Source organism: Ailuropoda melanoleuca, chromosome 15 (assembly GCF_002007445.2).
Source record: "Ailuropoda melanoleuca isolate Jingjing chromosome 15, ASM200744v2, whole genome shotgun sequence".
In the NCBI taxonomy this organism is placed as follows: domain Eukaryota; kingdom Metazoa; phylum Chordata; class Mammalia; order Carnivora; family Ursidae; genus Ailuropoda; species Ailuropoda melanoleuca.
The window spans coordinates 75,772,627-75,786,451 of record NC_048232.1 but is presented as its reverse complement, the minus strand read 5'-3'; the positions used below and the strand labels follow the sequence as shown (position 1 = coordinate 75,786,451).

The 13,825-nt window shown below is 45.6% G+C and overlaps 1 protein-coding gene across 3 annotated transcripts in view; it reads right to left on the bottom strand.

The window, feature by feature from the left end:
- RFX4 (regulatory factor X4) overlaps positions 1 to 13,825 on the bottom strand; it is a 163,985-nt gene that overhangs the window by 24,142 nt on the left and 126,018 nt on the right. For all 3 annotated transcript variants that reach the window (XM_034644081.1, XM_034644080.1, XM_011235295.3), the window contains 2 exons: positions 11,585 to 11,679; positions 11,061 to 11,178 (listed from right to left, as the gene is read on the bottom strand). In XM_034644081.1, coding sequence (XP_034499972.1) covers positions 11,061 to 11,178; positions 11,585 to 11,679 — 213 coding nt within the window. The remainder of the gene's footprint in view (positions 1 to 11,060; positions 11,179 to 11,584; positions 11,680 to 13,825) is intronic.

The following is a 13,825-nucleotide window of genomic DNA, read 5'->3' as shown; positions in this document are numbered from 1 at the left end:
ATCTTTTCTTGCATGTCGTGCTGCCACCATGGCCAGTGGAATGATCCACACGTGGAAGGCGCTCGATCAATGTCTGCTGTAATCAAGCCTCAGGAATGCCAGAGCCAGAGGGGCCAAACCTTTATCTCCAGTCCCATGCTTCCAGCTCCCAAGGGGACATCTCCATGTGGCTATTCTGCTTCCAATGAAATGTCTGAAATCTCTCACCCACCTATGTACAGCTGACCTCCTCTTCCCATTTCCCTCTAGTTTGCTTTTTTAGAGGACCAGGAAGACTCTCTGGTATTACGCATACTGGGATGCCATCATCACCACCATGACTATCATCACTGTCCTAGTCATAGTCGTCATCATAATCATGGTCTACTGAATGCTTACTCTGTGCCCAGCTCTACTAAGCACTTCACACACATCTCCTCCTTACCACAGACTGGGATAGGTGGTACTGTCCTCCCTTATGGAGTGGGAAAGGAGTCTCTCCATTAGCAGTATGTAGGGATTTGCCTCAGTTTGGTCTGGCTCCAAAATCTGTTCCCATTCCCCTACAGATCATCCAGTTCGGTCTGCTCACAGCACAGATTGGAAAATCAAAGACTAGGCCCCAGAAGGGCCCTTTGAGTTGGGAGCTATGCCTTTTCAAGTCTCAGGGATAGGCTGAGGGGGCTATAGCTCCAGTTTCACAACTGGTTAGTGCACGATACTTGTAAGAAATAAGATGATGGGGGCCAGCTGGGGTAACTAGATGGCACCTTCTTGGAGGAATTCATCAATTTTCTTATTTGTACCTGGCTTCTATACACACACACACACACACACACACACACACACACACCCTTCTTTTTTTTTTTTTTTTTTAAGTTTAAAAAAATAAAAGANAGATAGAGACAGCCAGCGAGAGAGGGAACACAAGCAGGGGGAGTGGGAGAGGAAGAAGCAGGCTCATAGCAGAGGAGCCTGATGTGAGGCTCGATCCCGTAACTCCGGGATCACACCCTGAGCCGAAGGCAGACGCTTAACCGCTATGCCACCCAGGCGCCCCCACACATGCCCTTCTATAGAAGGCTATAGAAGAAAATCCACGGCTTAACCCTGAGGCCAGTGGATGCTCAGCAGGTCACACACACCAACTCCTATACCCTCTCTCTTCAGAGCCTGCCACAACCTCCAGTCCTGGTATCCACAAAACTCGAGGCCAGGGTCCCCGTCCTATACTTTCTCCACATTCTTCCTTCATTCCCAGGGTCTTGCGCCCATTTGAAATTCAGAAAGGGTCAGGTTGTGCTAAGTCACCGTGAGATGCAGTCTCCAAAGCTCAACTTTCCATCCACTTCCCCCAAACGGGTCCCATGAACTACCAAGGAGGTAGAGCACTGTGGATAATTGCATGGGCTGTGGATCAATCTGCCCAGGCTGAGGTTCAGGTCTGCCACTTAGGAACTTAGTCCCTGGATGAGTTACTCCTAGTAAATGTTAAAAACAATTTCTTGACCCATTACTTGAGCCCTTGCTCTGTGGCAGATTCATTATCTGTTCAGATCTGCGTAAATGTGCAGCTTTTTTATCACACTTAATCCTCATCACAAGTATAGGAGATGAGTGATACTCTCCTTTTGCAAGGAGACACCGAGACTTAGGTAAACTAAGTGTCCAATGTTACACAACTAATAACTGGCAGAACTGGGACTTGAACCCAAGACTGTCTAATACTGGAGTTGTTCTTCAATCATTGTGCAACACAGCTCTCTAAAAGGGGGACAGTACAACCCCTTGTTTTGGTTACAGAAGTACTAACCATAATGAGGAAAAGGACACAGTAGATGTTCAATGAATGGAAGCAACTTGTTATCTGTAAAGTCCCTTTTGTTCCTGATGTTTTAAGATCCCATAAGATATCGTATCATAATATAATTGTTTTGCTCATATAGCCAGAGGGGTCAAAAGATAGCATCAAATACTTAAAGGGTCTTCAAAATCAAAAAATATTTGCTGCAATGTTGCTCTAGGTCAGTGAGGATAGAAAGATAGAACCATGCTGTGGAACAACGAATCAGAATGGAAAACTCTAGATAATGAGTTTAGTAGTTTTGTCACAGGCAGATGCCTTGGAAATCATCTACACACCCTTCTCTTTTATAGATGAAGAAACAAGGATCTGGCGAGGTGAGGAAATCTGCCCAAGACCACACAGTTAGAAACATCCGATCTGGGCCTGGAGGCCAGTACCATGGGGCAAGTGTCGATCTGCAGCGTCAAGCTCTCTTCCTTAATGGCTCTGATCAGTTACCAACTGGTCTGTCATTTTCAATCACCTTTTGAAGAGTTTGTAGAGCTACCGCTACCTGCTTACTATTGTGCCACGTGCTCTGAGCACGAAAGAAACTAAAAGCTCAGTCCCTGACTCCTCAGAAGCTACAGGGTCCCGCGTAGCAGAAGTCAATCATTAAGATAATTGGGCAACAAACAGTTCGGTGCTGGAAGCGGGGGGTCAAGGCCACAGGAACAGTGCAAGGAGAAGAAGAGGGCAAAGTGAAGAAGGGGGACCCAGAAAGACAGAGAAGGAGAGAGAGGGAGGGGGGGCAGGATGGAGGGAGGAAGAGCGATACGTCAAAGACAGATGGGAGAGAGACAGTTACAGCTAACGTCCCCTGCTTTATTTCTCTCCCTAGTACTTATCACCATTCCCTATACTTTATAACTTGTCTCCATCGCGTGCCTCCCTACACTAGACTATAAGCTCCATAAATGCAGATGTTTATCTGGTTTTTTCCCCCACTGTTCTCCATATCAAGCGTCTACAACAGTGCCAGGCACAGAGCAGAGGCTCAATGACGATTTGTTAGATCAACCAATCAAATGTGCAAGCACCGTGTACCATGTGCACTGTGCTAAGCTCTCTTTCCTGCAACACTGTGAGGTGGGCGTTATTAATATCTTCAACTAATACATGGGGAAGTGAAGGCTCAGAGGGTTTAAACAACTTGCTAAAGTCACAGAGTCAGCATCAGACAAAGGAGACTTTTGTTGCTGTCGCTACGTGTTAACATAGTTGATCACATTTCATAGAATCAAAGCATTCCTCTTTTCTTTTTTTTTTTTAAGATTTTATTTATGAGACAGCCAGCGAGAGAGGGAACACAGCAGGGGAGTGGGAGAGGACGAAGCAGGCTCCCAGTGGAGGAGCCCGATGTGGGACTCAATCCTGGTACGCCAGGATCACGCCCTGAGCCGAAGGCAGACGCTTAACGACTGCGCTACCCGGGCGCCCCAGCATTTCTCTTTTCTTATGAGCAATTTCAATATATAGAAAAGCACACACAATTTTAAAATGAATGGCAGTGTGCTCAAGTCCCGGCTTATAGCATCTTCATATTTTACTATGTTTGAATCAGATTTGTTTTTTAATTGAAGATAAAGATGAGGCCTCTGTGTTCTCTTCCTTAATTGTATTTCTCTGCCTCCTGGTGTTTGTCCTGAGTTAATTGCTGACTTGAATTCTGTATTTATTTGTTCTACTCTTACTACACATAATTACGTATCCATAAATAACATATGGTGTTGTTTTCTGTTTTCACACTTGATGTAAATAGTTTCATACTTCACAGTCTACAACTTGCTTTTGACGATCTGTCCGCATGGATGCATGCAGCTCGAGCTGGACGGCCGCGGTCTGAATATTCCACACTTTGTTTATCCATTCTCCTGCTGAAGGAGTGTAGGTTGTTCGTAAGTTTCCACTATTGGAAACTGACTCTAACGAATATTTTCTGTACCTGTTTTCTTGTGTCTGCTGGGTCCAAGAGTGCCTGCATCTTCAGTTTTACGAGATAGTGTCCAGTTGCTCGCCAAAATTTTTTACATTCCTACAGATGGTCCTTGAAATATAATATTTGCCAGTCTGAAGGGTGTGAAATATTATCTTATGGTCTTTATAATTTGCATTACTCTAATTACTAGAAAGGTACACATCTTTTCAAATGATTATTGTCCATTTGAATTTCCCCTTCTGTCAATCACCTATTCATATTCTTTGCTCATTTTTTTGTTGGGGTATTTGAATAATATTGGGGTATGTGAATTTCTATTGGGGTATTTAAACAATTTATTTAGAGGGGTTTATTATATATTCAGTTTGTTTGTTATATGCACTGCAAAATATGGTCTCCTTTTCAGTGGCTTTCAACTTTGTTTATGGTGTGCTTAATAAACACAAGTTTGAAATCCAAATGTATAGTTATTTTTGCAGTATTTTCTTTATTTTTTTTGGTGCCTTTTAAAATAGATAATTTACTACTTCAAGATCATAATGATATCATTCCTTATTTTCTTCCAAAAGTTTAAAGTCTTCCCCCGCCCCCATTTAGATGTTTCCTTTCAGAAGTTGTAGACAAGGGGTCTTATTTTCTAGTTTTGTGGAAGATGCTTGTCCAAAAGCAATCTGCCTAATACACAGGTTTTTAATGCCATCTGTGTCATATATACCATCCTCTCGTTTAATAGACAAGGGAGCAAGGATCTGATGAAGGGAAGACAAATTTCGTATCCGTCTGCCTTGGGCACCTGTGTTCTTTTTCATTGCTCTACTGATCTAACCCTGTTACAACCCACACTGTCTTATTCGATAACAAACCTGAATTGCAGGTAAGCCAGACCCTACGTCTTGTTCTTCTTCACCTTCAAAATGTCTTTACTATTCTTGGCCTTTTACTTTTCCACATGAATTTTAACATCTGACAGTCAAAATCAAAGGGAAAATATTAAGAATTGGACTAGAATTCTATTGAATTTGTTATTAATTGATAGAAAGAGCTCCTTGATGTTGGTTCTTTCCAAATGTGAATGAGGTGTATTTCAATAATATTTTTAAAATTTCTCCTTGAAGGTCTTCAAACAATTTTTGTTAGAATGATTTTATAGGTTTTTTTAGTTTCTTTTGCTATCTTGAATGGCGTATGTGTGTGTGTATTTACATATACTATGATATATACTTAATATATGTTAGTATACATACACACACTCAATTATATTTTCTAATAGGTTCTGGCTAGTGCTAAGAATACCAATGATTTTTTTTTTTAAAAACTGAATCAAATAATCTGGTTGAATTCTTATTTGTTCTGTTAGTTTTAGATAGTCTTTTGTTAGCCATCATGACATCTGTAACAAAAGGCAATTTTGTGTTTCCTTTCCAATTCTTAGATTTCTTTTCCTTTTCTTATTCCATTGGCTAGGACTTCCAGTCAATATTTATTAGAAACAGTGTTAAAAGGCATTCTTGTCGGGGCGCCTGGGTGGTTCAGTTGGTAAAGTGACTGCCTTTGGCTCAGGTCATCATTCTGGAGTCCCAGGATCGAGTCCCACGATCGAGTCTCACGATCGAGTCTCGCATTGGGCTCCCTGCTCAGCAGGGAGTCTGCTTCTCCCTCTGACCTTTCCCCCTTCATGCTCTCTCTCTCAAATAAATAAAATCTTAAAAAAAAAAAGGCATTCTTGTCTTCATACCAGTTAGTATGATATTCACTGCAGAGTTTTGGTTGCCCTTTAAACCTACTAAGTAAATTCCCTTCTACTCCTAGTTTGCTAAGAGTTTTTAAAAATCATATCTGGGAGCTGAATTATATCAAATCCTTTCTTTCCTCAACATCTATAGAGATGATCATATGATTTTTCTCATTAATAGTATGTGCCAATTAGTAATTTTTCTGACTTTGAATCATACTTGAATTCTTTTTATTTTTATTTTTTTATTTTTTTTTAAAGATTTTATTTGTTTATTTGACAGAGAGAGAGAGGCAGCCAGAGAGAGAAGGAACACAGCAGGGGGAGTGGGAGAGGAAGAAGCAGGCTCCCAGCGGAGGAGCCTGATGTGGGACTTGATCCCAGGACCCCGGGATCACGCCCTGAGCCGAAGGCAGACGCNAGAAGCTGCAGGCTCCCAGCGGAGGAGCCTGATGTGGGACTTGATCCCAGGACCCCGGGATCACGCCCTGAGCCGAAGGCAGACGCTTAACAACTGAGTCACCCACGTGCCCCCACACTTGAATTCTTGCCATAAACCTTATTAATCATGACTTTGAAAATTTTGCTGCCAAATTTGATCTGCCAGCATTTTATTTAGAAGGTTTCATCTGTATTTATGTGGTTGGGTCAGAATTTTCTTTTCCTCTACCATTCTTCCAAGATTTTGAAATTGAGGTTATATTAGCTTTATGAGTTGTATAGCTTTCCTTTTGTTTTTATTGCCTGAAACATCAATTTTCATGTTCATTTTCATTAACTAAGGATTTTATGTTTCTTAAAAGTTTAATAAAAGTTGCCTGTAAAAACATTTATGCCAGATGTTTTTGGAAGGAAGAGAATTTTACATCTACTGCGACTGTTACTTGATCTTATTTCTAGCACCCTATTTTATATTGTTTATTTACCGTCCTTTTTCTATGTTCTTTTATCTTGCCATCTCTTTTCAAATTTTTCCATTTTCGTTGGTAAATTATGATTCGGTGATGATCTCTTAATTTATTCACATATACCCTACACATTAAATCCAAACTATATTTTTTTCAAGGAAGTCTAAAATTATTTAATATTCTGAGACAAAAACCTTAGCATGCTTTAACCAGTCCTTAAAGATTCTCTTCCTACCACCTCATGTTATGTTACAGCCTAGAACTTGCTTTTACTTTTTTTAAACAGGCAAAAATTATATTTTAAATTATAATCAGTAATTAAATTTGCTTACAAATTTGAGAATTTCTCTCATCTTTAAACAGGGCCTTCAAATTGTTTGACATCCCTTCCCTGGAGAATTGGGTGTCTATGCACCCTCTTCAAGCTTAGTAGGTTTGTGACTGCTTTGACCAACAGAGTATGGGGGAGGTGACAACTGGGATTGAGTCGTAAAAGGCAATGTGGCTTCCCCCCTGGAACAGTGAGCCACCATGTAAGAAGTGTGACTGTTCAGAGGCCACCATGCCATGTGGACACCAAGCCACATGGAGTGCCCATAGAAGGCATCCTAATCACAGCAGTCCTGTCTTCAAGTCATCTAAACCCAAGCACAGACATGGGAGGGAAGAAGCCTAAGGATGATTCCAGCCTCCAGCTGTCGATGCACCACTGCCCTCGAGTGTTTCCATCTGAGGTTCCAAACATCGTAGAGCAGAGACAAGCCATCCCTGCTGTGCCATGTTCCAATTCCTGATGCACAGAATCCATGCACATAATGAAAGCACTATGTTATGCCACTAAGCTTTGGGGTGTTTTGTTACACAGCAGCAATAACTAGACCATGGATATTTCTTGTATCCCAGACCTTTATTTCTCTTCTTGCTGAAATGCATCCTTTAAGTGCTTTTGAAGTGATGTTCGATGGGGCCACACTCTCTTAGTGTTTGTAGAACTGAGTACATCTTTACTTTGCCTTCACTCTTGAATAATGGCTGATAGGTCTTTGTTCTCAACACTTGAAAGGTACCATTTCTGGCATCCATTATTTCTCATCATGTTTTGTTCTCTCATAGCTTCGAACATTTTTTAAATCTACCAATATGGATTTTTAAAAATCCATCAGTGAAGATTAAACAAATTTGTCTTGCCTTTGGTGCTCTGCCGCTGAGCCCTGGGTGTCTGTCTGAGCTGTGGGAACTGAAGCAGCATGGGTCTTGTGGGCAGACAGATGTGGTTTTGAAACAGAGCTCTGCCCCTTGCCATGCTGATCCTGGGCAAGAAAATTCTCCAAGCTCCTTTTCCACCTGTTATTATCTGTCTCGAGTTAATGTGAGGACTGAATAAGAGTACGTGCCTCCCAAGTATTAGTTATAATGAGCAGCAATATCCTGCCTTTGCTTCACGTTCTACCTCCGACCTCACGGGTTGTTGCAAGAATTAAATAAGAACGTGCCCAATATTGTGCCTGGTGCATACTAGGCTTTCCATAAATGTTACTTTGTTTTTATGAGTAGTGTTCAACTGAAGAAAGCTAGATGCGGTGATGGCTCAGCAGCGAGAACAGGGGCTCTAGTGTGGACAAGATCCCAGGGGGCTCAGCACAGTCTGGCGCATCCATGGGCAAGTCCCTCTCCTCGGTGGTTACAGGGAAAGCAATTTCTGCCTCCTAGTGCTTGGCGGGGGCCTGGCTGACGTGTGAAACGTTTGGCAGGTTCTGGGTGAGAGAGCCAGGCCTGGTCACCTACTCCTGGAGAAGCAGTCTGGAAGGCTCGGTCACGGCTACCTGGTGTGGGAGCGGCTCCCTGACACGGCTGCTCCGCGTGGCCTCCTCGGCCCTCCCCGAGCGGGTGAGCTATGACACCAAGCCAGAAAACAAGAGCATGAGCAGGTGGAAACTTGGGCCATGAGCAATCCTGCCCCCTTGGTGGGCAAAGCTGGGGTGGCTTTTCTAAACGTTTGATGCCGAAGTACTTCCAGGAACTACTGTTGCCTCCAGCTGTTCCCAACAGTGGAATCGGGGGCATGTGGTGCAAACCCAGAGTGAAAGGGTAACGGCACCTGTTCTGACTTGGGATCCAGGTGTCCTCTGCACGGAAATCACAGCAGTTGATGGAAAATACGCAGGGGTGTGTGTCTGCGTGTGTGTGTGTGTGTGTGTGTGTGTGTGTGTGTGTGTGTTACAAGTAGAAACCCTATTTTCCTCAGCCCTAACTTTGAGTTAGGACTCAAAGTTCATCGCCAGCCAGCCTACCTTTGCTGACGGATTTTACTAGAAACTGCGGCTGGCGGCGAAGAAAGAACGTCTGGCTACTTCAGTTCACAGCATAGGCTCTCTCAGTGAGAAGGAATTAGGAAGAAAAGAGTGAAAAGGAATTAAGGAGAAGAAAGGAGTCAACTACCTTTGAAAGATGTCATTCTGGGCAGAGGTGGTAGAGACCCCCGGGATCCCCGTGCTATTCCCCAAGCTCACGTCACCGCCAGCCCGCACCAGTCCCCGCGGCGAGGACCGTGCGGGCGTTAGGACATAGATAGAGCTCATCCCTGCTGTGGGGGGAGGGAGCCGGCGAACAGAGGGCTCTTTTTCCTAATTAGCTGTTTTTATACAGGGAACACATGACCCAAACACAGCCACCAACTGTGTCTTTGACATATACAGGCAGAAAGGGGGAGCTGGGCTTTTGTCTGCTGCCGATTCTTTCAACTTGCCCGTCACCCCAAGCTGCAGAACACAGCAATGAGTCGAGGAGCAGGACTACGGCAGACAGTGTGCTAAATGAACTTGGAAACAGGTATTATTTCAACCCGCTTCGGGTTGGGAAATACGGTAAAAGTGAAATTGGGTGAACATCTTCTTGTATTTTCTAAGAGATTTGTGACCATTTCTGCCATTTGCCCGAGTTTCCGGCATATCCTAAAACAGCGTGTGGTTCAAAAAAAGAAAGGAATACATTTCAAGAAGAACGTTTCTTGGTAATAAATGCAACCGTTTCATAGAACCCTCACTGTTCTACTGTCCCGACTTCCTTTATCATATTGTTAACTTAGTAAAAACAAATGAATTCCAAAGAACACTGCCAAGTGAATTACCCTCCCTGTCTCATGAAGGGGCTTCAGGAATCTACGTCATCAGTTTAAGAATCAGCACACTGAAGAAGAAGGGATAAAGCAAAAAAGGATGCTTGCTCTGTGGATGTGTGTCTGTTTATTTGGGTGTGATATTGTGTATTCTTTGATTGTGAAGCGATGAACAGCTCGCGAAAAAGCTTCAGCCATTCGCTGAACTGACAGCAGCTATGCACGAATGGTTTTCCCAGAACCAGAGGTGACATGTGCTACCACGAGCTATGCTGGGCTGGAAGCCATCGAAACGCCATGCCTGATGGCACTGCCCAGGTAGCAGCCACCAGAGCATTTCCATACGCGGCTCAAAGAGAATTTCCATCTGTAGCCACGGTGCAGGCCGGGGCAGACAACTTCCCGATGCCGAGATTAAAGAAATCCGCAACAAAACACTTCTCCAATTGGGGAAACACAGTCTTTCATGGATAGCGCTGTTTAGAAAAAATAGTGCCGCCTTTGTTTTACCACATACTCGCGTCGTTGTATAGCACAACTGGAAAATGGTGACAAGACCATAAAAAAGCTGGATGGAAAAGTGTCAAATTAAACCCAGAGAGAAACCCAGAGCCGATTGCCTTAATTGGAGGTAATGAGAAATGAAACCACATCTCTACTTGCAAAGTAAAATAGTGAACTGAAGCAATTACCCAGAAAATCTACCAACAGCACTTTGCCGAAATTCCTCGAAATTTGAGGCCAAAGGGTTTGGAGATTTCAGATGTCTGCACGATGCCTCGGAGTCTCTCCTCACTTTGCTAATGATGACCTGGACTGGGTGCATACTCCGTTCTTTCCAGTGAGAAGGAGTAAACCGTGTCCCACAATGTAGCACAGCACTCACCCCAAGTCAGTGGCTCGGTTCCTGCCTGCAGAGGAGTGTAAGCTCCCCTGGGCAGAGATTCCAAGTCCCGTTACACTGGAAGCAGTAGGTGCGTGCTTGGGGTGGGAGGTGAGGGGCCCCCAAGGGGTCAGTAAAACAAAAGGGAAAATGAACACAAAAGTCCTTTTCTAGGGTTCCGACTGGAGTACAGTGTTAAAACAAACCAGTGTTAAAGGAACCTTTAGACACTCTCCCCACCACCGGAGAGTCAGTCAAGCCCCGTGCAAATATTCCAACTCAGAGGCTTTTTGAGTTCCCAGTCTTGGGAAGCCCACACTATGGAATTCGGCAAAACAGTCCCTGGAAGCAGCGTTCACTGGGGTCGCCTGGCAAAATGGGAGTGCACCCACTGCTATTTAGTCCTCTCTAAACTCCATTAATACTAGCTGGGTGAGAACCTCCATTTTCAGATTTGCATACGTTAGCACACAATGCCATCTTTCTCCCTGAAGTCCTGACAATATCGAGTCCTTCCAGAACAGATACATTTCGGGGTGATGTCCTTGTGGGCTCAGGGACAGCAAGTGAGATCAAGGCTGAGTCTAGAGAGGCGGAGTTCAAGCATGAAGTCCAGAGAGGAAGTGTTTGGATCTAGGGAGGGCTGGAGTGGCCTTACCGAAGCTGGGGGCACTATGCAAGGTCATGTCCCGGATCACCCTTGTGCCAAAACAGGACCACATCAAGAGGAACTGCTGGGCCACTTTCTTCAGGGACCCTTGTCTCTTGGCAGCCACCTACAAGAAAGTGAACAGCTTAAACAGTGGTCAGTGTAAACTTTCATTTATTACTGTCTCCCTGAAAAATGCTAGGAAGGCTTTTGGGTCTTCAAGTTCAATGCTATGGAACAATGGTTTTTGACATGCTGTTTCTTCCAGCAAAAAACATGCTGTAAAGAATGAAATCTTAAGACCCAACGCACACAGCAGATAAAAGAGACGCTGACTGGGCTGAATCAGGGGAAGGAGACTCATGGTGCTGCCTTCTGCAACCCCCACCTCCAGAGGGGGCCCAGGCCTCTCCTCAGAACCCCAGGGCTCCATGACTGCTGAGGAACATTCAGATAGCCATTCTCCCAAGTGCCACACAGGGGAGTGGCGGGTCGCAGTACCAGGGCTGCTCCTCCCCCTCTGGCTTACCAACCTTCACAACACACCGGTCCACCATGGTGTCTAGCCACTCGATGTAGGACTCGATGGGAGACTGCTCCTCCAGGAGGTGGTCAAACTCCTGGTACACTGTCAAACAAAGGAGAGCCCCCCCACATCACTGCAGCTGTGTCTCCACAGAGATACATCTTCAAAGAACAAAGGAATGTAACTGAATAAAATGGAACTCCAGTCTTAACAGACCATTCAGGCTTTAGAAAATATGCCCCAACTTACCTTTCCAGGCTCATCTTTGCAGCCTCTGAGCTCCTGAGAGCCTGGCTCCCATGTTTAACTTGCCATACGCCCTCAACAAGCCCTACTCTCTCAGGCAGTTCCCTCTGCTCGGGCTGTCTGGTTCTTTGTGGCCCAGCCCACTCGATGCCTCTCATGAAATCCTTTTTCCCCTCCGCAGGCCCCTCACCAGCAGAACTGATCACTCCTCCTCCACTTTGTTATCCATATGCGCCCTTTGCTGCATTGCTAATGCCGTGTTACAGTTGCAGGACGTGTCTCCCGGGCCAGTTCTGTGTCCAGGGATCTTTCTCAGCCGGGGCCTTCCCCGCTATCCAGGGTGTGCTTGCACGAACGGACCCGGGCAGTGCCGTTCCCTTGCCCTCTGCCCCGTGGCGGGGCACGTCTGATAGTTTAGTGCTTCTAAACCACAACTGTAGAGGGCAAGTGGCCCCACCAGCCTGTCAAGGCTCAGCAGGCAGGAGATGCTTAATAAATGTTCACGGTATAAAGGAAACAATCTCCGTGCCCCTAGTTTCTGTGTGAGGAAAAGGAGGATAATCGTATCACTTTATAACCTGTCTTCAGCTGCACATCAAATAAGTCCGGAAGGGCTACGGAATTCGCGAAGCACTACAGAAAAAAGAAACCTTGCTGGGTGACCTCCAGTTTGAAACATCTCTTTCCATGACCGTTCTTGTGTTTTCTGCATGTGGAGCTCTGTACATCAAACCACTCCTTCAGATCCACACCCTGTTTACAGTTTCCATTTGTCCGAGCGGTTTTTGGTCTCCTGTTCCATGGGCCGAGCTGAGGTGCTCGTTTTCCTGAGTTGATGGCTGCGACAAGACGTCAGCCGTTGGACCCAGGACCCGGGGCCCAGAATAGGTTAGAATGAGAGGGGGCTTTAAACGTCCCCATTGAGTTGATATTGGTGTCTTTTTACAGAGGAGGAAGGTATGTCTCCATGAGATGAAGGGATCCCCTCAAAGTCAGAGGGTGAGTGAGTGCCAGAGCGGGGACTGGAGCCCACGGCTCTGACTTCTCTTTGCGGTGCTTTTCTCTTGATGGCACGGGCAGTGCCTCTGGTGCATGGGTGCCATTGTGCTTCGGTCGGTGAAGGCGAGGACGATGGAAGCGGCCAAGAACGTGCTTACGGCTGACTCCTACTGGGTTCTTGCCCCACGCCAGGCACCTTCCTCACTGCTCTGCACGGACACTCTAGTCTAATCCTACAGCAACCTCGAGAATGTGACAGCGGTTTCTCAAATGCTTGTTGAATGAAGAGATGAACAACCCAAGGAGGCAGGTCCTGTTATTACCTCCCATTTTACAAAAGAGGGGGCGGAGGCACTCAGACACAAGTGATTTTCCAAAGGTCTCCCCGCCAGTGAATAGCAGAGATGGGTTTCAAACCCAGCCTGACCTGATGCTTGCCTCCCAAGCACGGCACTGGACCAGCTTGACATGCTGTCCCAGGCCCCATTTCATCCCCTCTCCCTTCTCCGCATATCAGAGACTTGGAAGCCAAGGTCAGCGAGCACAAGGGCCAGGGTTTGTTGGGCATCCCAACCCCCGGCTCTTACCACAGTCATGCTCATCAGCAAGCTCAAGTCCGGACGTGTGTTTCTTAATTTAGGGTAAGCAGAGCATTCCCAGGCAGGACCTATTTCACAGAGGTGACGGAAACCCCCTACAGCAGGAACGTGCAGGCTTGTCAACTGGTGATAAGGAAGGGAGGGTGCAGCACACAGCTGTGTTCAAGAACTTACTTCCCGGCTGTCTGGGGGCGGGGGAGGGGATCTGCAGGGATGATACTCGTGTGCCAGGCCACCTGCCTTGAGGGCTGGTGCCCTTGCTCAATCTACTCCCCGCTCCCCCCTTCCAGGCACTGTACCATACAGAGGTGTCCTCTTGGGTAACATACAACCATTTGTGAATTACTTGTTCAATTTCTGGTCTGCCCTTAGCCTGAGCTCCACATGGGAAGGGCAGTGTTCAT